At 37.6% G+C, this 25193-nt stretch overlaps 1 protein-coding gene across 3 annotated transcripts in view; it reads left to right on the top strand.

The window, feature by feature from the left end:
• The first annotated feature begins 2948 nt into the window (after window positions 1–2948).
• The window catches only part of LOC130922810 (calpain-1 catalytic subunit), a 30655-nt gene continuing 8410 nt past the window's right edge, over window positions 2949–25193 (top strand). The window contains exons 1-13 of one of the 3 annotated variants that reach the window (XM_057847930.1): window positions 2949–3095; window positions 7250–7265; window positions 10461–10707; window positions 11496–11565; window positions 17063–17181; window positions 17261–17394; window positions 17554–17722; window positions 20642–20725; window positions 20800–20885; window positions 20989–21063; window positions 22447–22607; window positions 22685–22854; window positions 22940–22951. In XM_057847930.1, coding sequence (XP_057703913.1) covers window positions 10462–10707; window positions 11496–11565; window positions 17063–17181; window positions 17261–17394; window positions 17554–17722; window positions 20642–20725; window positions 20800–20885; window positions 20989–21063; window positions 22447–22607; window positions 22685–22854; window positions 22940–22951 — 1326 coding nt within the window. In that variant the 5' untranslated portion in view covers window positions 2949–3095; window positions 7250–7265; window position 10461. The other 2 variants (XM_057847931.1, XM_057847932.1) reach the window with 2 other exon arrangements.

The following is a 25193-nucleotide window of genomic DNA, read 5'->3' as shown; positions in this document are numbered from 1 at the left end:
GTAAAAATTTGCACATACATACGGCCTTGGATAACGTTCGATAATCTTGCAATGTTACGAAAAAATGTAACAAAATGCCTCAGTGGCGCCCCCTTGAATTTTTCAAAAAGGTGTTTCCTATTAGGTTTTTTTAACATAGAGTGATGAAATTTGGGGAGTCGATACCTTGTGCAAAACTGCTCCAAAAAGTCTCTTACACCCGTATTCCAAATCCAACAGGAAATCGGGTATTTTGGATCGAATGTGAAATTTTTATCGGTTCACAGTAGGAGTTTACATTTGGAGGCTTGAACATGCACGAAAACTCACAAAAATTTGGACATACATGTGGCTTTGGATAACGTTCAATAATCTTGCAACGTTACAAAAACATGTAACAAAATGGCTCAGTGGCGCCCCCTTGAAATTTTCAAAAAGGCCTCTCCATTTAGGTTTTTTCAACGTAGAGGTATGAAATTCGGAGAGTCGATACCTTGTACAAAACTGCTCCAAAAAGTCTCTTGCATGCGTATTCCAAACCCAACAGGAAATCGGGTATTTTGGATTGAATGTGAAATTTTTATCGATTTACAGTGTGCACATTTTACACCTTGGCACCTAGGGAATTAGTTTGATCATTCTCAAAATTGGCGAGACTGTTCATGAGGCATATGAAATCTTAAGTTATCAAAATGGTGTGTTTTCATTCACGGGCCTGACCTGGGCGGTGTGCCAAAGTCGGCCATTTTTTCGCCAAAACACCGAATTCGGAAAATGACTGATAACTCCCTCATACAACGTTCAATCTATTTTAAATCTGGCATGTGTGTGAGGTATACCAGCCTGAGCAGGACTGGATTGAAAATTTACCATTTGTGCTTGGCGCCTCCTAGTGGGAACAGGAAATGCCCTTTTTTTACGGGACACACTCCTCCTCTAAAGGGAAAAAATCAATCTACCTCAAAGCTGCATAAGGGAAGCCTTAAGACCTGTCTTCAGGTGCCTGATAAAAAATATTGAAGTTTCGTTGAAGCGGAGGGGTCCAAACAGGAAAGTGAAAATGACTGTCAACAATTTTTCTCTCCAAAAACTTTGAACAGTCATAACTCGGCAGATATACAACATATCTGCGCCAAACTTCCCGTGCTTGTTGAGAGTCATACCCTGAAGGGCCTTGTAGGGGTCATTTGCATCAACCCTACAGCGCCAACTAGTGGCAATAGAAAGTCACTCGTTTTTCCAATAGATGTCCAGTTCTTTTCAGGTTGGTCATTGTAGTTTCAAGACCTATTAAAATACTTATTTACGGCCCATGTCCACGTGTCTCTGTCTGTTGCCGTGACGACCCTTTATTCGCCATTTAAAGGAAATACTTTTTTTCAGAGACTCAGGCAGCTTATAGAGCCACAATATTTGGCACACTTGGTCGAATTGGCCCAGTTAGAATATTAATTTTGGTTTTGAATAAGGGCTTGGCTGCACAGCTCAGTAGTACCTCCTTTTTTGTAGTACTCTCTCCACTAGGTTTTTTTTTAATCTGTTAGGTGTGTGAATGTAAAGAGGCGACTTTCGAGCTTGTTAGGTTCTAATGAGATGATTAGAGAGGAGGATCTGCCACCACCCTGACCTGCACATAGTCCGAGTTGCGCTAGATTGCGAGGGCCCGTTCAGTCCTGCTTGCAGGCCTAGTTAATTATAGATCTTGACACTGTTTGTGTTTAATCCTCAGTTCAAGCTCAGTTGTTGTTTAAGCTTTTGAAAGCTTAGGTTTAAAGAGGTGCTAGTCGTATGATTTGTTCGAAAAAATAATTTCAACACATTATGAAATATTTTGTAAGATTCTTGTTCATTTAATTCATTTTTGTTGTTGTTTATATTGCTTTACAATTTAGAACAGCATTTTACTGACTAGGCCTGCATTTTAAATTAATATACTAGTACTGTATAAGTAAGTCAATAAACATCCAATTAAATTTTTCGGCCCCCAGGGGGAACTGCCCCGCCTGTCCCCCTCAAACTCCGTGAATAGTTTCAATATTAATTTATGTTTATTAGTAAATTATGCCGTGTAACATACATATTGAGGTACAACTGTGTATTTATTATTTAATCATTTTTAAAAAAGCTGCTTCAATCATAATATATATTTTCAATCTAAAAATGTCAGTTCAATTAAAAAAAATGTGTTTGAATGTAAAAATAAATTTGAAAAAAAAAAAAAAAGCATTTGAAGACTAGTTTTCTTTGATTGAATTAATTTTTTTTGATTGAAGTAATTTTTTAAAATTAAAATAAAACTTTTTGGATTGAAGTAATGTTTTGTGTTTAGGCCACATTTTGCCTAGGACATTTGTATCTTTATCATGCAATCAAAAAAAATAAGTTCCATCAAACAGAAAAAAAAATATTTTCAGAGAAAAATCATTTCAATAAAAAAAAATGTATGTGAAAAATATTTAAGTCTTAAATATTTGCATTCGAACACTTAATATTTAATTGAAAACATTTTCTTTGATTGAAGCAATTTGTGTCTAAATCATTCAATTCTGAAAAAAAGTCGCTTCAATCAAAAAAAAAATCTAAGAAAAATAGTTTTCAAAAGTTTTTTTTGAGTCTCAAATTTATTTTTGCATTAAAACACTTTTTTAAAATTTAGGTGACTTTTTGTGTGCATGTGTTTGACTTTTTGTGTGCATGTGTTTTAATGCAAAAATAAATTTGAGACTCAAAAAAAGCATTTGAAAACTAGTTTTCTTTGATTGAATTAACTTTTTTTTTTGATTGAAGTTACTTTTTTAATTGAAAAATATAAACTTTTTTTTTTTTTTTTTGATTGAAGTTACTTTTTTAATTGAAAAATATAAACTTTTTTTGATTGAATAATAAAGACAGCACCTCTTGTGGCAGGCTGCGCGTGGTGCAGCAAAAGCTTGCGTGAGTTGCATGGCCCCTCCCATTGCAGTGCTTGTGTATGGGAGTGCGTACAGTCAGTGTGAGAGGGCTGGACCACCTACCCTCTTGGTTTCCAAACCGCTAGTCTTCACTTACTACTTTTTTAATCAAGTAGCACTAATCCACTCGCAGAGAGGAGGCCACCATTCGTTTTTAAGTCGGTGGTAAGTGTTGTTTTTGCTTTGTTTAATGTCATGTAAATAAGTGCATGTTCCGTTTTATTTTATTTGCGGCTAACGGTACGCCCGCCCGTCTCTTGTGTCTTGTTTAACATACCGCATCTGGATCTCCTTCAAAAGATCTGCATGTGTTAGCAAGTTGATGGTCGCGCAGTGACGTCACGTTTGTACTAGTGTGTGTTTGATAAATAAAATTATAGCGTTTCAATAGGAGGCAAGCACACACAGGCCTTGCGAACAGGTGCTCATTTGAACAATCTGAGGCCGAACATGCCTGGCATACTAGATGGTGGTATGAATCACAGTGAATGCATAGCCACAATGCTGCAAAAGAGAGGGGACAACAGCATTATTGGGACTTCCTGCACAGCATTTCGACAAAGGTTGAGGCCCTCTCATGACATCACTTAGTAGAGAAATGCATCGATCAGCTTTTTGCTAACAACTGGGGTTGGAGGAGTTGTACAGTTCATTATTAGCTAGGCTAGAGCCACAAGAACATTCCTGCAGCAGAATGGAAGTTCTCGGCAATAGCATGGGGGTGGGGCCTGGGGTCACTCAGCAAGTTACACTGCAAACACTGGGCAAAGATGAAAATTTCACAAAGTAAATAAACATTGCGGACCCCCAACAAATTACTCTACTCAATGTATTTCTACCATATCAGCAGAGTTGTGGCATTTCTTTTTTGATGTAATCACAATTCTCATGAAAATGGTTGTTTAGTGTTCAATAATAACTTAAGCTTTGGAAACAGCTGAAGTTCTGCTAACTGCAACCTCACTTTCAGGTTCCTTGCATGTCTGCATGTGTGTGTCATTTCTCTGTGCAAGTATCAGATACAGATAATAAATCATTATATGTTTAATACAGTGGTTCTCAACCTTGCTAAAGGTTCCAGTACTATGAGTTTTACACGTGCAACTTTTCATGGCCAACACTGACAAAATGACTCTTCGACACAATGACAAGTAGTCTGTGCAGCTTATATTTATAATAGATTTAATTCATTTCACCCTCAAAATAACTCAAAATATAGCCATTAATATCTAAACCCCTAGCAACAAAATTGAGTGCACCCCATAGAAACTACGTACATCCCTAAATGTCCAAATTGAGTACTGCTTGTTATTTTCACTCCAAAATGTCATGTGACTCGTTACAGGAGTAAGTAAACTTCAGCCTCTTCTGAAGACGGTACACAAGAAAGCCCGCCTGTCTCATCAGACCCTAGGACATCCTTCTAGTAATCCATGTGCTTTGTTGACACATATTCAGCAAACTGTTTGCAGGCTTTCTTGTGTACCTTCTTCAGAAGAGGCTTCCTCCTGGGGTGACAGCCATGCACACCAACATGATGTAGAGTACAGCGTATGGTCTGAGCACTAATAGGCTGCCCCCCACCTCTTCAATCTCTGCAGAAATGCTGACAGCACTCCTGTAACGAGTCACATGATATTTTGGAGGGAAAATAACAAGCAGTACTCAATTTGGACATTTAGGGATGTACGTAGATTCTATGGGGTGTACTCACTTTTGGTGCCAGGGGTTTAGATTTTAATGGCTATATTTTCAGTTATTTAGAGGGGAAAATAAATTACCTCTATTTTTAAGCTGCACACCGACTACTTTTCATTGTGTCAAACTAAGTGTCATTTTGTCACTGTTCTCCAATGGAAAGATATACTTAAATATCTTCAGAAATGCAAGAGGTGTACTTACATTTGTGATACACTGTATCTAAGTAGGCATGTGCCGGTATGATATTCTGATGATAAGATAACCTTAGGCCAAAATATCACGGTTTCACAGCATCACGGTAATGCAATTTCAACTCTAAAATGTGTTACTTTGAGATATCTGGGTTTCAAAACAACAAAACTTTTTTTCCCATTGAATAGGATTTGTATTTTTCTAAACATATTAGAAAATTGGAACATATGTACTGTATAATACTAAAATTAAAAAAATAAATATTCTAAATAAAATTAAAATGAAGTCCTTTGGGCGAGCCTAAACTCACAGCTACAGCTCAACATTATTACCATCACAACAAAAATAATTGAATTATATTCCATAAAAAGCACATGTGTATGACTCGTCTATCATGCATACATTATACACACACTCTCTTTCTCCACACAGACAGTTGCCAAAGAGAAAAAAACACCACGTTTTACCACCTCTAGACACACTAAAGTTAACTCTCGTAGCTTGTAGGAAACGTTCATGACAGTTTTTACTAACTTTTAATTTTGCATAAATGCGAAATCATATTGGAGGTATTGCTTCCTTGGCAGCCACCCTCCGCAAACATGCTTTACATGTCGGTTGGCCCGCCTCTTCTAAGCTGCTGCCGTCTGTAACTTTTCTGTAGCCGAAGTATTCCCATACCAGGGATTTTGGTTTCTTCGATGGGGGGAAAAAAGTTCAGGAGTTTCACCTCCTCCAGCCATCATGTAGCACAGCTGATTGACACTAGGCAACAACCGGTGGGGGATGGTTGAGCCTTGCAACTGCATTCTGGGGACATACAAATAAGCTGCTAATACCTTAGGGACGGTATGACAGAAAATCTTTGCAGTTTTGAGACCTTGACGTTGTCATACCATGGTATACCTTAAAACCGGTAATCGGCACATGTCTATATCTAAGCTAACAAGCTAAAACCTAAGTGAATTTCCATTCAAATTTCTTCACATTCAGACAGCGTGTTTTTAAACAGGTCAAAATTTGTGTTTTTTTTATGCCAGAAGCATCATCAGACCACTAAACTGAGACTAGCCCAATGCGCATATCTTAGAATTTTTCATTCAAATTTGGAGGACTATATCTTATGTTGTTCGATATTAAACTTGCTTAGTTGCATTAAACTTGACCGTGCAGTTTCTGTCATTTTTACATCTCAAATGATATAAAATTTAATGAAACACCTTGCACAAAATGATCCCCAAATTTGTACACTAAGTCATAATGTTAAAAAAAACATGAATCTTCTCACAAATCCCAATAAACAGTGTTATTTTACAATTATTTTTGCCTTTTGATTTGCTTTTCACATTGAAAATTTGAATTAAACTTGATTAATTTCACACTGTGTCTATTTTTATTTTCATGTTGACATTCTCATTCTATCACATCCTTGCCTCACATACTATTTTCATGGCGTAAAATGTAAAGCAAATGTTTTTTTTTTATTATTATTGTCAACGCGGTGCACGTTACTAGTAGGTCTGTTGTACTTCCTCATACCAAGTGAGAGTCAACCCTCCACTGAGCAAACCAGTTTCTTCTCCCATCAGAAGAGTGAAGGAATTGGAATAAACCCTGTAAATTAGGGAGTAACCAGTCCAAAACCTGGTCTAAAATGCCACTTGGACTAGATTTAGTCAGTGTCCAAAAATAGGGCCCTGCGTGTCATAACCTTAACCTGCCTCACCGAACCTTTGGGGTTCGATCGAACCCAGGTTAAGAACCACTGGTATAATACAATAAACATTTAAAAATAATGATTTAGGCCATTCAAATGCTCTGAAACAAAAACTGGCTGGTAAAAATATTACTGGAAGACTAATAGCGAGATACTGTAGTCCCTAAAAAGTCCCGATTTAAGATTGGGATTATTTATGGTACTTCATTTTTTTTGGGGTGGGGGGGGGTAAAAGATGCAACATTTCACTGAAACCACAGCTTTTGTCTCCCATTTTAGGTGACTTACTCATTCCTTCTCCACATTAGCACCATTAGCTCACCACCATTGCCTGGAATGTGTACTGACCCCTGCTCGTTAGGATTCTGTTGAGTGGTTCAGAGCAGCACAAAAGTGAAAGGACTGATGGGGAACCACATTTGCAAGGAGTAACTAATAGCCACGAGCGGTGGGCTGTTTGCATCGCAGTGCTATTATCCCCTCCTTGGAGATTTGTGAACCTCTCACTGAGTAGTCAAGTGTGTTCAAGGAAAAATAAATAAATAAATACACTCATTAACCGAAGTGCATCAGGGCGTGTTGAAGGCTGCGCCTGCATCTTCGGTAGCTCAGTGTAATCCAAATTATGTAAGGAAAAAGGCCTTTTGTCTCAAATTTATCGATGAATGACACATCTTTTTTCTTCTTTTTGTGTCGCTCTCCCTCTCAGCCTGTCTGCACATCAGGTATCATGTTACTAACTTCTTAACGATGACTGTGCTTTGATTTCTTGTGTGGTGTTGATCTTAGCAGTTTCATTTCCTCTGCACATATCTTTTCAATTAGCCTGCTACACTCTCTCATTAGAGTTCACTTTGTTTGTACATGATTTATATACACTACTTTGGAACCACTAAGGTTGAATACACTGCATTCCTGGACCCTGATCAACCTCTGATTTGCTGGAAGTAATGTTAATAATAAATAACGTCAAACATCTAACATTCTTGCCAATCACTAATTTAAATAAGACAAATTTTAGGTTTCCGCCCACAGTTTAACAACACATATCTTAATAAAAGGCATTGTTCAGGCATATTACGCAAAAGAATTGCACTGTAATTCACAGGTGACCAGTCAGGAATGTACAGTATAAGTAGCACCACTCACTCAACGTCAGTGGTGAAAATTTAAACACAACACTAATGAGGATAAGCGGTATAGGAAATGAATGAAGAAATAAATAAGGGCTGCACACTTTGTTCCATTATAGTTCAAATTAGTGCTGTAGCGATTAATCGATTGCTGTAATTTTCGGACTATAAGTCGCAGTTTTTTTCATAGTTTGGCTGGGGGTGCGACTTATACTCTGGAGCGACTTATGTGTGAAATTATTAACGCATTATTATATCATTTCACATGCTATTTTGATGTTTTGGAGTGACACTGATGGTTTGTTAAACTTGTTATGTTCTTTATGCTATAGTTATCTGAATAACTTTTAATAGCTGTGTTACGTTAACATACCGGCCACTTTCGCATTTCGTTGTTCATGCATCATGTAATATTATCATCCTGTACACGTATCCAGGTTGTTGTTCTCTATTGTATTTTTATTTTAAATTGCCTTTCAAGATGACGTATCTGTTCGATTTGTTGGATTTATCAACTAAATTTCCCCCCAAAATGCGACTTATATTCCAGTGCGACTTTGATGCTTTTTTTTTTCTTCTTTGTGCATTTTTGGGCTTGTGTGACTTATACTCAGATGCGACTTGTAGTCCGAAAAATTCAGTAACTCGGGTAATTCACTTAGGAAAAAAGCATCCAATCAAAATTTGCTGCTTCGAGGATTCGTTTAATTAGAGTGACGTTGTTTTTAAAGTGTTTGCATTAGTTATATTGATTTGAGTGGATACACTGCCCTCTAGTGGCACAGTGAATATGAAATAACTCATCCAACATGGCTAGATCTAGCTGCTCCCTGTTAAGACCAACATAGGGTTGTAGATTTTTGTTTACGCTAATATGATTATGCATTTGTAATCTAGTTCAGACGGAGGTATATTTAGCATTTTTTTTTTGTGGGAATATGTGTTTGGAATAGTGTTGTTTTTGGCAGCCCTTTTAATTTTTGTCATAGACTAAATCTTTTGGACAAAAATACTTATTGTTCTTAGTCATATTTTAGTCATTTTAAAATGTGTTTGTCTTCGTCTTGTTTTTGTTTATGACACCTCGGACTAGTTTTGTCTAGTTTTGGTCGCTGTTTACTCAAAATGTTTTCATCTTTAAAATTCAAAAGTTTTTGTCCAAAAATAAATATTGGTTTCCAACTATTTCGAATGAACATTGACAGGCGAGCACATCTTATAGCGTCCACAAAGACAACGCGAACTTCCTGTTGATAATACATTCTAAGCAACAAAACAGTACATTATTTTCACGAGCATAATGCTAATGCAAATGCAATGCTAATACTACAAGTTACATTTAATGAGTGATGATCACTCAGCATAGACCTTTAAAGGCTAAAGCAACATTGTATATTGTCTCGGCAAGATAGGAAAACAAAACTGAATATTTTTTGCAAACAAGCAAGCCTGGAGAAAAGAGGACACTGGTGAGTTGCGGGTGGGGGTGCAGTACGTCACATGTCACACAGCCAGACAATGCCACGATGCAGGCTAACTACACATAAAATTTCACGCATTGTGAACATGTGACGGAAACTATGGCGGATTTTTGTCTCGTCCTCGTCTCGTCAGACGAAAACTTACATCCGTTTCGTCATGTTTTAGTCTCCCAAGACATGTTTTTAGCTTGTTAGCATCTCGTCATAGTCATAAAAAAAAAGTGTTCGTCATAGTCATAGTTGACGAAAACAGCACTGGTTCGAACTATTTCTTAAGAGCATTGTAAGAAAAAAAAATAGCATTTTGTAGCACTTTTGGTATGCAAGTTAGTCAATTGTTCTTTTGTTGTACTTCGATCCTCGTTTATTTTTTTTTTTTAGATCAGGTATTTTAATTTGAAATTATTTTTGTTTGAAAAAACACTCAGGAGTTTTATTTGTATTCGCATTTAATGCTCTTTTGAAAGTGCAAGCACAGCAAACCTTTGTTTTACATCTCCTGTAAGTACGGCTGCATGTATTGATTATTTTAGTAGTCGATTAATCGATGAACTAGTTAGTTTGAATAATCGAGTAATCGGATAAGGAACATAAAAAATTACAATACCTGAGCTGCGCCTCAACCGGCATAAAAAAATAATCTAATAGGATCTAAGTACAACAAAAGAACAATTGACTAAATTGCATAGCAAAACGCTGCTAGCTTTAATGCTATAAAATGCTATATATACTTGTATATATATTTTTTACAATGCTCTTGACAAATGGTTAAAATGCATATTCCCACAAAAACGCCTAAATATAGCTATAAACTAAATTATGAATGCATTAAAAAAAACTTTTTGGCCTTATTTAAGGGTTAGTTCCTGTTTGAACAAATTGACTAATTTTCACATAAGTGTGAAACAAAAGAACCTTCAGCAAATAAAAACTAAAACCTCAGTGACATTCTACTTTAGAAGTTCCATTGTAATTAGTAATGGCTAGAATAGAATTCTGCAATAGAACTTCCCTTTTTGATGCTGATGCATATTCTTAAGCTACGCCCTAATATCAATGAAATATTTTTCCACATTCATGCTTGCGTAATATGGAGTCGCATGTGGATTTAAAACCTCCAAATATGGTCAGTCTAACTTAGGTGGACAGATTTTTCATCTAGTAGAGGGAACATATCACTACAAGTTCTTCATATGTTTGCTCTTCACACTCGGTGCTGTACTCTTTGACACGAGTGTGTCACTGATACTAATAATAGAAAGTTCAATGCTGCACCACCCACTTCCATATTTTTATCTTGCACTAGTATGTATCCTGTTGGAGGGATATCTGCAACCATAAACGCCAACAGGCTGCGAGCAGAAGGTATGGGCTCCAACGAGCAGGCAGTGCACTTCGCCAACCAGGACTATGAGGCACTGAAGCAAGAGTGCATTGAGTCGGGCTGCCTTTTCGAAGACCCTTGTTTTCCTGCTGAGCCACCATCGCTTGGCTTCAAGGAGCTCGCCCCCTATTCTGCTAAAACCAGAGATGTTGAGTGGATGAGACCCACGGTGAGACCATTCTTCAGCATTTTTCTTTTTTAAATGGAACTTAATTATTTCATTGAGCAACTTAACCACATTTTTTGTAACCAATTGGAGGATGCCCGGCTGCTGTTGAGTGGCCAGTTGCCCAAACTGAAACACTATTTATTTGTTTAGTCTAAGATAATAATTAGCTTCATCTTTACAGTAGTTATAGGATTTATTTTGACTAACATCTTATTGCTCGCTGCTTATGTGACAAAAAAATTGTGTACCGTAGGGGCAGTTCACATTAATTGTGGAATATTTAAGGTATGTTCACTTTTACCTTCATGATATTAATTTTATGTCTCTACAGATGGTACAGTATTCTACTAAAATGACTATGCGGTTATTGTGTCATTGCTAAAACAGCAAATCTAATGATGCACAGTTCATCTGTTTTACTTTGTTCATGAACATCTATGATTAGCTTCTCATATAACCAGGGCAGCAGCCATGAGTGTTTGTAGTGATGACTGGAATGTAAACACAGCAGACAACGTATCTATGACATATTTTTTTACGTCTAAAAATGCAGACAGAATTGGACAAGTTGTGGCAGGGGGCAGTTAGACTACTGCAGCTGTCTGCATTCTCGCCCACATTGAGGACATTTGTTTATTTGATTAGTCTCTCATAGCCTTGATGCAAGAATAGTCTTTGGGCTTTCTTCTAATACATGTAGCCTGGTATGAGTTATGTTTGAATTATCCTATAAAATGAATCTCGGAGTCAATTTGTGCTAACTGATACATTTGTTTCTTTATCATAAGGACCTGGTGAGTCAGCCTCAATTCATTGTAGGTGGTGCCACCAGGACGGACATCTGTCAGGGAGCGTTGGGTGCGTAAGCTTTGGTCTAATTGCTTGCCAAAACCTAATGATACTGTAAGATGATTTAATTAACCCTGGCTGTATAAAACATTTCCTGATGGTTGTTTTTCCTCAGTACGTAGGAGTTCATAATGATGGTCCTTTTAAAATTTGACCGCAAATGGAGTTCAGTTTCCCATTAAAAATGTTAGGCAAAGCACAATAATAATATTGCATAATTTTTCATCTTAATATATTGTCTTAAAATAACTACAAATTTAGTCTTCCTTTACATTAAATACTGTACATGTGTATACAGTCATAGATGAAATTATTGGCGCCCCTGGATTTTTTCCAGAAAATACATTTCTCAGAAATTAATGCAATTACAATTTTTTTTCAGTATGAATGTGTTTATTTCTTGGATGTGCATTGGAAAAACACAAAGAAGCTGAGAAAAAATGACAAATTGACACAATTTTAGACAAATCAAAAAATGGCTGGACAAAATTGTTGGCACCCCCACCTGAATGTTTGGTTGCACATCCTTTGGAAGAAATAACAGAAAAGAATCGCTTCCTATAACCATCAACAAGCTTCGTGCAACTCTCAGACGGAATTTTGGACCACTCTTCCATAGACTTCATAACCTATTGACATGACACGGGAAACGGGGCCGATTTGTTGGGGGCCTATTTTCAAAAACTTCAAATTCAAATATTTTCAAAACCAAAGCTGCTGCCGACCTAAAACCAAAACAAGCACTTACCTTAGCCATGTATGAGTCTCCAGGAGCAGCGGCATCAAAAAATTCAAAGTCGTTCCCTTATAAAATCCCGATGAATTATTTTTTATATAAGTATAACACAACTTAAAATGGCTATAAAATTTTCCGATTTTACACTAAATGCAAAAAAATCCCCAAATGCAGAGATAATCGTCTATATTTTTAGGATCAATAGCAATATATAACATATAGAAGTTTTCGACTAAAATAGCAACTCAATTTTTATTTTATTTACTGCAAGTTTTCAGCAGCTAATAAATCACTCAATTTAACATCAGAAACTTAATACTTGAGGAAAACATGCAGAATCAATTATAAAAAATATATAAATAGATTATTAATAAATTGTGTATACAATCACAACTTATTATAGAATAGAATAGCCCTTTATAATCATTATACACTATAGACCCTACTCAACTACGTCACAAAATGACGTGTCGCTGTATCTGGCCGCCATATTGTCCGTCATTTTTTAGCCCTATTCTCAATGGATTCAATTAGTTGTGCAATTTATAGAGCAATTCATGGAAGCCCCGGTGTTATCTGACCCTGTAAACTCATTGGATGCGTTGCATAAAAGGCGTTATGTGGAAAAGCTTCAGTTTATCCATTCGCCAGATCCATATTTGATGCCTAAATCGATGTTTTTCGACCCGCTGTCTTCGCCGTCTCTGCCTGACATCTGCTACCCTGATATTTACAACTATCTTGTCCACACAAAATCAGCCAATTCTCACGAAAGTTTGAAAAACTTTAAGAGCTTGGAGGCTTATAAATACTTCGTTGCTGGTTGGGTGAAACAGGTCCTCATCCACGAAAATTCGGCAGGAATCTATCTTGTGCTCGGGAAGGTGAGTTACGAAATTTTCAATTCAAAATCTTTTGTTCTTGCAAACATCCACTGTCAAGTCTAATGTATTTCATGTCATTTGTCAATGGAGCTAGGGCTTTTAATGTTTATATGGTTTAGCGATAGCACTCTCACTACATACATATATAATATGTAATAAATATGAAGTGCGATAGCACTACTCCAGATTGTCCCTAGTTGAATTTATTTTTTGGCTTTTGACCTCAATAGTGAAATTGTAAATTAATTGTATGACAACTGTCTTATTATTCCCTTATAATTATATATTTTCAGGTAGTTCATTCACAACGTCTGAGTGTATGTTGTCGGCGATTAGCCTAGCAATGATCTTAATTGTGGTTGAAAGCCCAAAACCCTCTAAATATATATTAAATGCATCTTAAGGATATAAAATGACTACTACATAATCTGTGGTAATCGTTTGGAGCCCAGTTTTCTTGGCGAATTGCAGCACCCATCTCGCTCTCCTCTCCGGGTCTCTCGGAATCCGGTAGAACTTCAAGTCTCTCCGTCTATCTTCTTTGTTATTGCAACCGACCGCCACACACGCCTTCACCATTTTGATTATTAATGTTAACGAGCAGAAAAACACACCATAGTAGGAGGAATTTACGTAGCGGTAATGCATCAACAGTGACGAGTTGACGGGCATTATGGCGTGGGGACGTGGTTGTGACGTCATGTGAGTAGGGTCTATATACTGTTAGCGAATGAGGCTAGTGGCCGCCTGACGTAAACAGATTTTCTGGCGAAAATTCTTGTGAATAAATGCTTAAATCCCCAAATTCTTAATAGATATAGACGTAAAAACAGTTTCGATTCTTGGTTAAAAGCAAAGAAACCATGCAGTTCGCGTTTATTTTACGTATATTGTCGGAGTACAATGCTACTCTGTTAGCGAATGAGGCTAGCGGCTGCCTGGCGTAAACCGTGCGTTTCTAGCGAAAATTCTTGTGAATGAATGCTTAAATCCCTGAATTCGTCATAGATATGGACGTAAAACAGTCTCGATTCTTGGTTAAAAGCAACAGAACCGTGCAGTTAGCATTTATTTCGCGTAAATATTGCCAAATATGAGGCTAGTCAGTAACGAAAATTAACCGCCTCCATGTGTAAACAAAGAAGAAAATTTCTGCAAATAAATGCTTCAATCACGCATGCGTGTTACGAAAAATATAATATTTACCTTGAATCCTCGAACAAATTACTCCTGAGACAATCCTTCCTGTTTGTATGCGGTACAGCTTTCGTAGTTCTTCAAAGATCCAAGCTTAAATCCGAAATGAGCGTGTGCCGTCTTCGGCTATTACTAAATGAAGCTCGGCCCCCTCTGATAAGGCGTTACGCAAAGAATGACGAAGTGTCACGTCAATAGGTAATGGAGTCTATGACTCTTCTTTTGCGAACTGTTCCAGGTTTCTCAGATTAGAAGGGTGCCTTTTTGCAACAGCAATTTTGAGATCTCTCCATAGTGTTCAATGGGATTTTGATCCAGACTCATCGAAGGCCACCTCAGAATTTTCTAGCGCTTTGTCTCCAACCATTTCTTGGTGCTATTTGAGGTATATTTCGGGTCATTGTCCTGTTGGAACACCCATGGCTACTTAGGCGGACCCAGTTCTCTGACACTACACCCTACATTGCGGCCCAAAACATTTTGAAAGTCTGCAGATTTCATGACTCCTTGCACATTGTCAAGGCACCCAGTGTCAGAAAAAAAGAATGAGGCCTACACAAAAAAGGACACAGTGCCTATAGTCAAACATAGTGGAGGTTCAATTATGTTTTGGGGTTGTTTTGCTTCCTCTGGCATGGTGGCATCGATGAGTCCGGATCAAAATCAAGTTTTGTCTAAAATTGTGTCAATTATGTCTTTTTCCTCAGCTTTTTTGTGTTTTTCCCGATGCAAATCCAAAAAATAAACATATTCATATTCATACTGAAAACATTTGTAATTGCGTTAATGTCTGGGAGAAATTGTGTATTTTCTGGAAAAATTCCAGGGGTGCCAATAATTTAGTTAATGACTGTACGCAGTGTGAAATAAAGTTGACACAAGTAATTTGTTCTAATTCTGTTTTAATTGTAGTTCTAATAGAATTTTCCTAAATTTGTTGGAAAGCACACTCAAGAACCAATTGTTCGAATGATTAATTGAACAAGATAATGCAAGCTAACATTAGCTGATATTTGGTAAACACTACAGTCCAGTCTGAGTTTACATTTTTGAAATTCTGATATTTGTAAATCGGAGCTTAATCTTGAGTCAAATTTAAACTCTTAACAGCAAAGCTGACAATTAGCGCAGTGTTTCATGACCTTCATTGAGCCAAGGCACATACTGTTATTTTAAAATGGAAACACTTAATAAAAAATGTCACTTTAAAGTGTACTGAAACAGTAGCATCTCGTTTTAAATTTACTCGCAAATTGTGTTCCAAATCCAGTTCTATTTGTCAGAATGCAGGGGTAGACAATAAGGGGACCTATTATAATTATTTTTATTAATTTTGAAGTTCACAGGCCCCACTACCAAAACCACTGGCCCAAGTCAACGCATCGGTTATTGATCCCAATAATCACTAAAAGAACAATTTGCTTGAGTAACATGAATAACTTTCATTTTTTTGGGGTAGATGGAATAAAAAGTGCTGCAAAACGATGCAAAAACATGAATCTAGTGCAAATAATCCTATTCCAATTTCATAATCACTCCAGTATACATGAATAAACCCAAATTGATACCACTGACCACTTACACATATTTTAACGTTTTCAGGAAACAAACACACACACACCAAAAAACATTTTTTCTTGGGAGTTCCAGGGAGGCGGGCCAGCGGGAAAGCCCAGTGCCTGGGCGAAGCTTTCCTGTCTCCCACTTAGCGCCCTCTGGAAGTCTCCCCTGGCTCGGTTGTCGTAGCAACAATTTAGAAGTCCAAGAGATGACTGAGACAATAATGGCTAACGATTTTCAAGCCAGATCGTCATTATGAGGACATTATTTTCTCCACAGTCACGCTGATGAATTTTCAAGTTATATTCATACCATCGGTTTAACTTGTCTCTAACTTGCTTGTTGGCATATGCGGGCATTGATCTACACACTTCACACTAAATCCCGTTTTTTGTCTCATCGTAGCAGAGCCAATTCCAGCGGTCTCATCACTGGAGCGAAACTTTCTCTCCCTTTTCTTTTTATTTTGGATTTCGCTTTCCCTTAACTCTTCTGGTGACTTTCTCTTTCTTAAGTGGTCTTTTTTCCCGGTGCTTGTCCGGGTGCTGGGGGTTTCAGAAACATTAAACACCTAACATTATAACATTTGGTGGGTACTGAGATACTGACAATTAATCAGCAGCAGTAATCAATTTGCCTTCATTCACGAGATGTCTTTACGCCCCACAGAGAGCAACGGCTAGCTGCATAGACTGTAAGGTTGTCTTTGATCGGGATAGCGTAACAATCATCAAAACACGGAACAACTGGGAATTAATGAGAAATAAGTGGTTGGAGCATTCTGGTGGCCCTGACGGTTTTAAAAGTATGTCCGGGCCACCGGGCCATTTATATTGCCAACCCCTGGAATGGTTAATTGTACTTTCTGCCATCTTGTGGAAGAGCTTTTAGTTGTTCTGCTATCGTTATAAGTAGCTGGCACAGACATAGCAGATTACTTTATATTTTTTGTGTGTGGAGAATAAATACATCTCGACCAGTTAAGTGAAATTGGAAACTTTCGTCCTCAAACATATTTAGATTTTCAGCCCTCTAATCTCACATGCTGATCCTGACTCTCCCTCTAAATGTAGCATGGTACTTTCTCATGGCTTGAGCTTTCAAATACTTATTCTTCCTTCCGGTTCAGGGGACTGCTGGCTCTTGGCAGCCATTGCTTCTCTTACCCTGAATGAGAAACTGCTTCATCGGGTTGTCCCACATGGGCAGTCCTTCGACGATGACTATGCAGGAATTTTCCACTTTCAGGTACTTTTAAAAAGCTATTATGATGTCTGCAAGTTTGTCATGCCTGTTTAACTGATGATGTTACGTTCCTGTGTTTTAGTTCTGGCAGTTTGGCGAATGGGTAGATGTTGTAATAGATGATCGACTTCCTGTCAAAGATGGCGAGCTGATGTTTGTGCATTCTGCTGAGGGCAATGAATTCTGGAGTGCACTGTTGGAAAAGGCTTATGCCAAGTAGGTAGTTTTGAAGGCTGCCCAGTCTCTGGCTATAAATTATTTAGCTGAGTGCATGTACTGTAAGAGCAGAGTGTAAATCTTCAACACATACAAGTGCTGTAGTTTACCATCAATATTGCTGAGGAGTATTTTTTTTCTCTGTTGCGTCTGTTGCAGGCTGAATGGTACCTATGAGGCTCTGTCTGGAGGAAGCACCACTGAGGGTTTTGAAGACTTCACAGGTGGTGTCTCGGAGAGTTACGAACTCAGCAAAGCCCCGAGAGATCTGTACAAGATAATCGGCAAAGCTCTGGATAGAGGCTCCCTGCTGGGTTGCTCCATTGATGTAAGTGCTCAACTCACTGGCGTAACTGATGCAGATGAACACTAAAAGACTCTAATACTTCCTGTTTGAGGTTGTTGTAATTGTAGTTCTACAGTATATCACTATTTTTTTATCATCATTAATTGAATCAGAATTTTGTAAAACTCTTTATAGGGCACTAATTGGCTGCTATTGATGGGGTTTAGACATCCAATCCAATGGAGTGAGAGGGATGGTAGCAATCATTTGCTGACAGCCTTTTCGTCCAACACTGTCAATGGCGCTGAAACATGAGCAGTCCTTACAGTTTAATGAATTTTGTCGTCAATGTGCCTATGACAGGATAGAAAAATCTTAAATAGCATTATTATGTGAATTATAATCATATTTTGAGACGATTCGACTATATACAACTATTTGGCAACGGGCCGATGACAAGAAATTAATTTTTTAATCTGCCGTTTAACCCCTTCCTGTCATTATAGCACTCTAGCGTTCTCAACAGGAGGATGACGTCGGCAGGGTCATGGTTTCAGCTGATTTAGAATTCAGCCCATTGGGGGGGAATTATTCAGAACGAGGAAAATGCGACGAAGAGAGCCGCAAAATCTCATTGTTTCAGTCTCTCCAATATTTTTACAGGATATTCTTTTTACTGAAGTATTTTTCCCCATTAGCTAAATAAATGGCATGGTCATGACAAATAACAGTCTTGTGCTAAATGGAGTATGAAATATTAAAAATGCATTTATTCAGTACGACATGGCAAAATTACTCTATAATGGTCAAAACTGTCGACTTCTTGCACCTTTATGCCACCGGAGTTAGTCCGTCATTTCCATGCCCCGGCTTCGGAGAGCGTAAACAAACCAGGAGGCGTGACAGCTAGCCGACATGCTAACCTGAACCGACTGATGTTTCAAACTCTTATTCTCGCCTTTCGATGCGAAAAATCTCACAAAAACACCCCGGATCATATCACACGGTGGCGGGGTTGTGGATTGTCATCGCCGATCGGCAACCTGCCTGGCGGCGAGCGGGTTACAGCTTGTTGTTCCCCTGCTGTGGGCAGGAGAGCTTGTTCTCTGGGGAAGCAGCTGGAGAACGACTGACGGACAAGCCAGCCGACGTTAGAGGAGCGCGTAGCTGCCACATGGTCAACAGAAATATAGCGTAAATTAATACTTAACTACACGGCGAAGACATAAACAGTGAGAGAGCGGCGTGCAGTTGTTGTGCAGCTAACATGGCAGGATGTGTCTGAGGAGAACTTTTCTACATGTCCGTCCATGATCAAACGTAAGTAAATAGTCCTTTATTTAAAGAAAGTTTGTAGTGTTTACTTTGTAATCACTGTATTCGCGGCCATTTTTAACACTAAGTTGCAATTTCTGATGGGGTGGAAAATTTGACAGAACACCGGGCAGACGAAAAGGGGAATAAGCCGAGTATAGCGCTCTCCAGGCGGGCACGTGAAGGACCAATGGGTGTGTGCGACAAACCGCCGGTTGTCGTCTGAATGGTATTCTTGGTGGACAAGGAGCATTGTCAGCCACAATATGCAAGCCACCTCTGTATTAAAATGTGTGCCATGATCCCAGTATTTGACATAATACAAAATACGATGTTTACTCACGTCCTCGTAAGTCCAATGGTCCCACAGTTGTCAGACTTGTTTTGGCCATTATCCGAGGCTAAACAGGAACTTTTTTGAAACCCAAAAAGGCTCACACGCCTCTCCCTGGTGCAGCAACAAATTGCTGCAGCACATTTGGCTGGTGTGATGTGAAAAATAAAATCTGCAAAATCCACTGAATCCGCAGTCCATCTGCATGCCATAAAGCAATGCTGTATTGTGAGACGCTGACCCGGGTGACGTCACACTCGCTTTCATCCTCAACCGAGACTGGAGCCAGAAGTCACTCATTTTCATGGCGCGGGATTCAAAAATTGAGCAAATACAACGATCGCTTCCCCACACATCCAAGTGGTCCATTTCATTCAGGAGCATAAAATACTGCGTGGAATAGGAAATAAACATGCATTTTGGTGTCATAGGCACTGTAATACTAACTAATGCCTTATTTTTTTTCTTTAAAATTTCAGCTTGGTTTCTTTTTTACAATTTTTAAATTTAACAAACCAAATTTTAACAGCATGAATACAAAAATAGAAAACTGCAGTTATTTTCTTTATATATTTAAAATTTTATTTTACCTTTTTTATTGCTTTATTAAAACCAAAATGGGGTGTTTAAAATTTTTATTTGTTATTCGTGATATTTGATTACTTATCAATCTTATTGAGGGCCATAACCAGTCCATGTCAGTTTATATTTGTTTTTAAATGAACAATTTATTCATTTAAAAAATATATAGTAAACTAATAATGATTAATAATTGGCGTCCACAAAGTGTTCAAATCATTCAACCCACACAGGAGTATAGTGTTTGTAGTATGACTTTTTTTTTTCTTTTAATTTTATTAATGAGCAGTTCAAATTTATACTTGTAAAATAAATGTTGTACTAAAAACACTACACTGCTATAGAAGTTTGAACGTAACTGTTTGAGGACGTCACACTTTGGGTCATGTTGGCCAGAATATTAACATATTTATATAAATGTGGCCTACCAGACCAAAAATATGATGTCCATGTATGGGGATGTCAGGTCTAAGTTTTTTAAATGATAAAGAAATAGTCCCTCTCCCTATAAAAGGTTAAATACGTTCATAGCTGCCAAAAAATTGAGAAAAAAAGATGTAGCTGCAGTATATACTTTGATGGGACTGCTAACAGATACAGTGAGTTAGTAGTCAAAATAATACACAATTTGTTATTTTGTTCTAAAACTCTCTGTGGAACTGCACCTATGAAATGTGTTTACATATATCAAATCCTACAACAGAGTTTGGACACTGAAAAACTGTGTTTCATAGATAACCAGTGCCTTTGACATGGAGGCTGTAACATTCAAGAAGCTGGTGAAGGGCCACGCCTATTCAGTCACTGGACTGAGGGAGGTATGTCTGAATTGGATACTATGGGCAGCTGCCGGAATGATATTTATCGGTTAACTCATGTCCTTGTGATGTAGGTGGATTACCGAGGCAGAATGGAGCGTTTAATCCGAATTCGTAATCCTTGGGGCCAGGTGGAGTGGACAGGTGCCTGGAGTGACAAGTGAGTCATTACAGCATACAGAGCGTCTGTCTAATGTACAGAAAAACTTCCTTGATCATATGATCCCACTCCTCTCGTCAATAAAAAATCTTAATCCTTACAGTTCCTCAGAATGGGAGCAAGTTGATCCATCTGAACGAGATGAAGTGCATCTGCAGATGGAAGACGGAGAGTTCTGGTATGTGTGACAAGTGCAGCTCTGATTTTGCATGACTTAAATAATTAATAAACAAACCAAATTAAATATTAAATTGGTACTATGGGTTAATGCACAGTCTCCTCACAGTTCTGAGGTTTGCGTCAACCTATTTTTGTGGAGTTACTGTATGCTAGCTATGGTAATTTCTCAAGAATTAGAAACCTGATACAGTAACTACTGTATCTATTTGTACTAATTAGAGCTGTTGCGAGATCAAATTTTAGTTGGCGATATTATTCTCAATTTCTTTTAACCAATTCAACCACTAATGTGGCAATAAATCATAATAAATCACCCATTCAAATGCAATAAATTGTTATTCTTAAATAAAATTATTAAAATTTTTTTTTTTTTTAAATTAAAGAAAAACACAGACACACAATGCATAACAATCATTTGAAAGCTAGCTAAGTGCAGAATATGAAAAAGATGAGAAACCCAATGCCATTTTTGTTCTCTGCCCATTACAGTCTATCAAAAGTGTTTACACAGTATTTGATCCAAAATCACTGTCATCTAGTTCTGCAAAGTGCACTTGTTAACAAATTTTTAGCCAAATTGTTAATTGCCAGTCAGATTTTTTATAAAAGGTGTCATTTTAAAGCTATTCATAGTGTAGAGTCTGAAATTTGTGAGATTTTTGAGATTTGTTAAATTTGTGAGATCTTAAGACACAAGAAATCGTTATTCATATGTTGAGCATGACGTGCTTTTATTTTTAAATGTGCACCGGAAGTACGTTCGCTAAACCGCTAACCGTAAGCTTTACGCTCAGTAAAATAAATGCACTTCTCTGTTCGTCATGCATGTGGTTTTCAGTAATATACTGTATATATATTTTTTCATTTTTTTCATTTGCAAATGCTGTTAACCAGCGATTTTTCATGTTTGAAGTGTCACCTTTTAACCGCAAGTTTTCGTTTTGGAGAAGACTGCCAATGTTTTATAGGAGTCTAAAGTATGTTGTCTTTTTTCCCATTAGTCTCAATGTAGCAATGCTAACATTTTACAGTGTTTAATATAGATGTGTTTCCTTATTTTGTATGTCTGAACTTTAATTCTACGGCGTCTTGATGATCAATAAACATCTGTGAAAGGAACTGGAGTCTCATATGCCATCAACACGCACGTGTGGACACACGCGGCGTTAAAACGCAGCTGTGAAAATTTCCACCCTCATTTTTATTTACCATGCGATAAATGGACTTATTGCATATCGGGACAGGCTTAGTACCAATTAAAGTTTTATCAATATCTGCCAGTCTTTAGAGTTTTAAATGATCACTTGTAAAACATTACTGTAAAATCACAATGTCCATTGTTTAGTATTCTAAAATGTAGATTCTTCTTCTTTCAATCCAGGATGTCGTTTAGTGAATTCCTGAGGCAGTTTTCCCGCCTCGAAATCTGCAACTTGACTCCGGATGCCCTAAAGGAGGATACTCTCAGCCACTGGAACACCATCAAGTTTAATGGCACATGGAGGAGAGGCAGTACCGCTGGAGGCTGCAGGAATCACCCTAGTCAGTCTTGTTCTGACAGTTGCTGTTTTTCCTGAACATGTAGAAGACTTTTAAATAGCAATTCCTCAATGTTGTAGACACGTTCTGGATCAACCCTCAGTATAAGATCACACTGCTGGAGGAGGATGATGACCCTGACGATGATGAGGTCGCCTGTAGTTTTTTGGTTGCACTGATGCAGAAGGACCGACGCAGGTATCGCCGACATGGTCAGGATATGCACACCATTGGCTTTGCTCTGTATGAGGTATGTGTCAATTCATTTGGTTCACGAATCAGTTATAAAGTCTGCTTACTTTATGATCGTTTATGTCTTTTGTGTATTGTTGCAGATCCCAGAGGAGGTAAGTAGCACATCATGCACTACTTCAGTTATCAGTTTACAGCATCACACGCATTTTTTTCAGTGCATATTTTATTGCAATATTTGTAGTGCTGAACGATTAATCGATTAACTCGAGTAATTCGATTAGAAAAAAAGATTCAAATTAAAATTTTGCTGTTTCGAGTATATGATTAATTAAAGTGGCATTGTAATGGTTTGTTTTAAAAGTGTTAGTTTTATTAATTTGGATGGATACACTGCCCTCTAGTGGCTACAGTGAATATGACATAACTCATTCAACATGGCTGGATCCAGCTGCTCCCCATTAAGAGCAACATAGGGTTCTAAGTTTTCGTTTGAGCCAATATCATTGTTTATGCATTCATAATTAAGTTCAGAGGTATATTTGGCAATTTTTGTGGAAATATGTGTTTAGACAATTTGTTATTGTTAAAAAAAAAAAAAAAACACTTTTGCTTAGTAAGTGGATTGTTCTTTGTTGTATTTCAATCCTCTTTTATTATTTTATAGGATTAGGTATTTTAATTTGAAATTATTTTAGTTTGAAAAAATACTCGGTAATTTTATTATGTATTTGCATTTAATGCTGTTTTGAAAGTGCAATCTTAGCAAGCCTTTGTTTTACTTGTTTTTAATCTCCTAAAATTGATTTTGCAATGTATTAAATGTTCCTAACCCGATTACTAGAACTAAGTAATTGATAGCTTTTAATCTGTTGCTTCAATGATTGATAGCTGCAGCCCTAGTTCGAAATAACTCATTTCACATGGCTCAATCCATCTGCTCCCTGTTACGTTTTTGGTTCAGCTAATGTTTTTTTTTTTTTATGCATTCGTAATTTAGTTTATAGGTATATTTAGCCATTTTTTGTGGGAATATGTGTTTGAACTATTTGTTAAAACCATGGTTAAAAAAAAAAAAAAATCGCGTTTAAACTAGCGGACTTTTGCTATGTAAGTTAGCAAATTCTTTTGTTGCACAGAGATTCTCATTTATTTATTTTTTTCATACTGTTTGAGGCTCAGCTCAGGTATTTTAATTATTTTTATGTTCCTCATCTGATTGCGCAATTGTTCGAACTAACTAGTTCATCGATGAATCGACGACTAAAATAATCGATAGCTGCAACCCTAAATATTTAGCTGTTTTTCTCACCAGACATTCAAGTGAGTTGGCATTCATCTGTATTGTGGCATGAAAAACAAAAAATCCATCCATTATAACCAGTGTTGGGCACGTTACTTTAAAAAAGTAATTAGTTACATTACTCACTACATCTTCCAAAAAGTAACTGTTAGTAACTGAATTACTCTATAGTAAAACTAACTAGTTACCAGGGAAAGTAACTATTTCCGTTACTTTAAAAAGAACTTGTTGTATGTCAAAGAATTTGACATTTTCTGAGCAGTATTCGAGTCAGTGGAATAGAGAAGAACAGACAGGTAGTTAACTTGTTAGGTGCTTCAGCAGATTTGAATGGCTTGCCACAGATGTCGACAAAAGCTTTGCCCCGGGACATAAATTACACATTACATGCAGGTTCTTTCCTTTAATTTCGACAAACTTAAAATAGTGTCTATATCTCCACCTCTTAAAGGACAATTTTTCTTCTGAATGCTCTGCCATCCCGACCCTGTGCATCTGTTTTGCGTGTGTGTGTGTTTGCCGCACGCGCTGTTCCGGTTTGCTTGTAAAATCACCGGCTCTGATTGGCTTACCACGACACATGACTCTAACCTTCAGCCAATCACAATCACTTCCATCGCATCTCTCGAGGATTGCATTCAGGTAGGCTCGTTTTCCGACAATTCACGTCACCTTCAAAGCGTCTGCCGTCCTCAAGATGGAAGCAGAATTATTGCTGGCTGACAGTGGGAGATGGGAACGAGGCTAGCATCAGGTGTAGCAAACACAGAAACGTTACCAAACTTTGGAAAGCATTGTCTAATTTAATGAGCAGGGACAAACAGCTTGGAGTCAGAAGTACGTGCGCTATTTTTGAACCTGAACGCACCCCAAGTCTTGGATGACAAATCAACAGAGCAGAGTCGACTCGACACGGCTGGTAGTTTCTTCAATTTATTCAGAGTAAGTAACGCACCGCTTTTGACCGTCAGTAACTGTAACGGCGTTGTAACGGCGGAAAAAGTAATTAGTTAGATTACCCCGTTACTGAAAAAATAACGCCGTTACGTAACGGCGTTATTTGTAACGGCGTTACTCCCAACACTGATTATAAC

The sequence above is a fragment of the Corythoichthys intestinalis genome, chromosome 10, assembly GCF_030265065.1.
Source record: "Corythoichthys intestinalis isolate RoL2023-P3 chromosome 10, ASM3026506v1, whole genome shotgun sequence".
Taxonomy (NCBI): domain Eukaryota; kingdom Metazoa; phylum Chordata; class Actinopteri; order Syngnathiformes; family Syngnathidae; genus Corythoichthys; species Corythoichthys intestinalis.
This window is presented reverse-complemented; position numbering and strand designations above follow the sequence as displayed.